Below are 4,180 nucleotides of genomic sequence, written 5' to 3' on the forward strand. Positions count from 1 at the left end.
GCACAGAGCCCGACGCGGGGCTCGAACCCACGAACCGCGAGATCATGACCTAAGCGAAAGTCGGACGCTTAACCGACTAAGCCACCCAGGCACCCCCATATTTGATTCTTGATCTCATATTTTCTTACCGTGAATCATAGTAGCAAAGACTCATGGGTGGGCTAATCATCCAATTTTGAGTCCTGACTTTAGTTGTGTGATTTTGGAGTTTAATAATAAAGGATAATTCGTTTAAATAAAAAGTATGTAAAAACTTACCCTCTTCTTTCCTCTGACAGACTCTAATAATCATCTATAAAAATAGCTAAACTGGGCTGAGAAGGTTCACCTCAAGATCTGATTTTCTTTGTTGTTTATTTTTGAGTAATCTCTATGCCCAATGTGGGGCTCACACTGAAGACCCTGAGATCAAGAGCTGCATGCTCTACTGACTGAGCCAGCCAGGCAGCCCCTTAAGATCTGATTTTTTTTTTAGTTTGAGAAAGATAGAGACAGCACCAATAAGGGAGGAGCAAAGAGAGAGGGAGAGAGAATCCGAAGCAGGCTGTCAGCATGGAGCCCGACGAGCGGCCTGAACTCACAAAACCATGAGATCATGACCTGAGCTGAAACCAAGAGTCAGACGCTTAACTAACTGAGCCACTCAGGTGCCCCAAGATCTGATTATTGAGGGACAGACATTTGTTTGCTTCTATATAAAGCCAACCAAAACTATTGAAAGATTCCCTGAACTAACAGCTAAGCCAAGTGAAATAATGTGCATATACTAGGAAGTTAGGAAATCACATGAAATCAGTAACAACCACTGAATCTATAGTCATATAGTCATAAAAATTGGGGGGAAAGTACTCATTGTTCAAGAGTATATTTAGAAGTTCCACCTGATTCTTTGGCATAACTGCAATTACATTAATTTCTTCTCTACCTTATCTTTGGAGAACATGGTTTTTGGATGTTCATCTTGTGTTCGGGACTGCCAAGTAAGGTTGGCCAAAGCACTAAGGCACATTTCTTTCAAGTCTGTTAAAAACAAAAAAGAAGAAAAAATTATCTATAGTATTGTATCTGTATCACCTAAAGGATATTCAACTAGATGGTTCACAAATGAACAATTAAAGCAGCAAAAAAAAAAAAAAAAAAAAAAGAAGAAGAAAACCCAAAAAAACCCAAAACAAGAGTCATGATTTGACCTGAAATGGACCATAGCCTTTATCTGGACCTAAACTCCAATGTAACTTCTACTGGCCACCAGGCAGGAGTTCCCTGATCCTGCTAAGCCCAAATCTCTTTTCCTTTGCAGACACTCAGAGGACAATTCTGCAGCACTCCTGAGTTTGTTCTTACTTGCTTGCTTCCGGAGGAAATAGGTATTCCCGCTGTGATGGCACACGTTGCAGTGAAAACTATAGTTGGTCATGAAAGGCAGACAGGATCTGCAGAACAGCCATAGTAAAAAATTAGTGAACTTCTAAATACACATTTCTTATAAGAAGTCAATCAACTGAATCGACAGGGATCCCTTCCCTATAGTGAAAATAATAATGTTAATATATTAATATATTGTTAAACTTAAAAAGGTCACCAAACCAACATAGGGCTTATATTTTTACAAATATCTGGATATTTCTGTTAAAATATTTAATAAGATACTGCTTACAACAGTAGATAATTCAGCACCAGGAAGGTATCACTGGTACCTTGTCCAAGCTAGTTTATCATGATATTTGAGCATCTAAAGAGAGTATGCCAGGCCAGTGTGGAAGACAAAGTAATCTCCTTTAATATCATTAGATTCAAATATCTGTGTGTAAATTATACTTAAATATACACAGTTCTATAAATGTATGCATGTAAATTACACTTAATACTTAAATATCTCTTTAAAACCAATAACACTGCTGGAAAAGGCAGACAGAAGATTTGACAAGATTTTTTTTTTTAATTTTTTTTAATGTTTTTTTATTTATTTCTAGGAGAGAGAGACAGCGTGAGCAGGGGAGGGTCAGAGAGAGAGAGAGTCACAGACTCTGAAACAGGCTCCAGGCTCAGAGCTGGCAGTCAGCACAGAGCCCGACGCGGGGCTCGAACCCATGAACCGCGAGATCATGACCTAAGTGAACATCGGACGTTTAACCGACTAAGCCACCCAGGCGTCCCAGATATGACAAGATTAATTTTAAAAATGTAAGTATTCAAGAAGACAACACATAAGTCACAAAACATTACTTGTATCAATACCAAAAGAATCCTACAAATGATAATTAGTCCAGGAAAGTTTTAAGGATCCAAGTATAACTTCAGACTTAAAAGTTAGAAAAGATTTTTGGAGAACCTAAGTTATGAACTAGATTTGGGAAGAGGAGTTGGTTTTCTTTTCTCTAAGTGAACTATAGGGGCGCCTGGGTGGCTCAGTTGGTTGGGCGTCCGACTTCAGCTCAGGTCATGATCTCACGGTTCGTGGGTTCAAGCCCCGCGTCGGGCTCTGTGCTGACAGCTAGCTCAGAGCCTGGAGCCTGTTTCAGATTCTGTGTCTCCCTCTCTCTATGACCCTCCCCTGCTCACGTTGTCTCTCTCTCAGAAATTTAAAAAAAAAACCATCTAAGTGAACTATATATAGAGATGAGAAAGGCTAACTAGGGAGCAGAGGGGCAAACTGTTGTAAACAAGTTTGTCCCAGAAAGGGGACTTGGGGAAAAAAAAAAAAAAAGGCTTGAAAGGTAGAAAGTGCAAGGAGCCATGTGGAGTTGGGTTTTTTCTGTGGGTAATAGGAAGTCCTTGAAGGGGAAGTGGCATGGTTAAAATTCTTAATGACAGGATGGATCTGAAGGAAGAGATTAGAAAAAGCAAATGTAGGGGCACTTGGGTGGCTCAGCTGGTTAAGCATCAGACTCTGGATTGCAACCCACATTATAGTCACGGTTAGTGAGTTTGAGCCTGGAGTTGGGTTCTGCACTGACAGTGCAGAGCCTGCTTGGAACTCTTTCTCTCCCTCGCTCAGCCCCTCGTCTACTGCTAAGAAAAAAATAAAAATAAAAAATAAAGGATGTTCTTTGTTATTTATGCGTTTTGCAAATATTTCTCCTTGCCTAGAATGTACCTTTTTGCTTTCTCTTTTTTGTCTCTGTAATTTTTTTTTAAGTTTATTTATTTTGAGAGAGAAAGGGAGCACATGTGCACAAGCAGGGAAGTCTGAATGTGGGGACTCGAAGTCCCCAGCTGTGAGATCATGACCTGGGCCCAAATCAGGAGTCCCACGTTGAACTGACTGAGCCATCCAGGCGCCCCTCCGTAAGATGCTTTTGTAGCAGTTCCAGCAGATGGTAAAGGCCTCACCTAAGGTGAAATAATGAAAACAAAAAGGACAAGCCCATATACAAGAGAAAAAAAATTGGTAAAGCCTGGTGACTGATTAGATTGGGGGGGCAGGAAGTGAAAGGAGTTCTAACAACTAAGACTATTTGTATCACACAGATGAAATCTCAGAAGTGAGTTTGGGGGCAAGTGAAAACTTGTCTGTACTGTTTAAGAGGACCCTATTCTTTTTTTTTTTCTTAATTTTTAAAAAATGTTTATTTGGGGCGCCTGGGTGGCTCTGTAGGTCAAGTGGGTCAAGTGTCCGACTTCAGCTCAGGTCATGATCTTGCAGTTTATGAGTTCAAGCCCTGCGTTGGGCTCTGTGCTGACAGCTGAGCTTGGAGCCTGCTTCATATTCTATGTCTCCTTCTTTCTCTCTCTCTGCCCCTGCCCTGCTCGCACTCTGTGGTCTCTCTCTCAAAAATAAATACACTTTAAAAAAATTTGGGGGGGTCTGCCTGGGTGGCTCAATCGCTTGAGCATCCGACTTCAGCTCAGGTCATGATCTCTCGGTTCATGGGTTCCAGCCCCGCATCAGGCTCTGCTTACAGCTAGCTCAGAGCCTGGAGACTGTTTCAGATTCTGTGTCTCCCTCTCTCTCTGAACCTCCCCTGGTTACGTGCTCTCTCTCACAAATAAATAAAAAACATTAAAAAAATTTTTTTAAAATAAAAAACAATTTTTTGGGGGCGCCGGGGTGGCTTAGTCGGTTAAGCGTCCGATTTTCGCTTAGGTCATGATCTCGCGGTTCGTGGGTTCGAGCCCCACGTCGGGCTCTGTGCTGACTGACAGCTCAGAGCCTGGAGCCTGTTTCAGTGTCTGTCAC

At 41.5% G+C, this 4,180-nt stretch overlaps 1 protein-coding gene across 6 annotated transcripts in view; it reads right to left on the minus strand.

Moving 5' to 3' along the window:
* ASH2L (ASH2 like, histone lysine methyltransferase complex subunit) overlaps positions 1–4,180 on the minus strand; it is a 37,215-nt gene that overhangs the window by 30,476 nt on the left and 2,559 nt on the right. For all 6 annotated transcript variants that reach the window (XM_039242520.1, XM_039242518.1, XM_039242519.1 and 3 more), the window contains exons 4-5: positions 1,345–1,433; positions 926–1,020 (exon numbers count right to left, since the gene is read on the minus strand). In XM_039242520.1, the coding sequence (XP_039098451.1) occupies positions 926–1,020; positions 1,345–1,433 (184 nt within the window). The remainder of the gene's footprint in view (positions 1–925; positions 1,021–1,344; positions 1,434–4,180) is intronic.

The sequence above is a fragment of the Hyaena hyaena genome, unplaced genomic scaffold (assembly GCF_003009895.1).
Source record: "Hyaena hyaena isolate Hyena2069 unplaced genomic scaffold, ASM300989v1 scaffold_215, whole genome shotgun sequence".
NCBI lineage: Eukaryota > Metazoa > Chordata > Mammalia > Carnivora > Hyaenidae > Hyaena > Hyaena hyaena.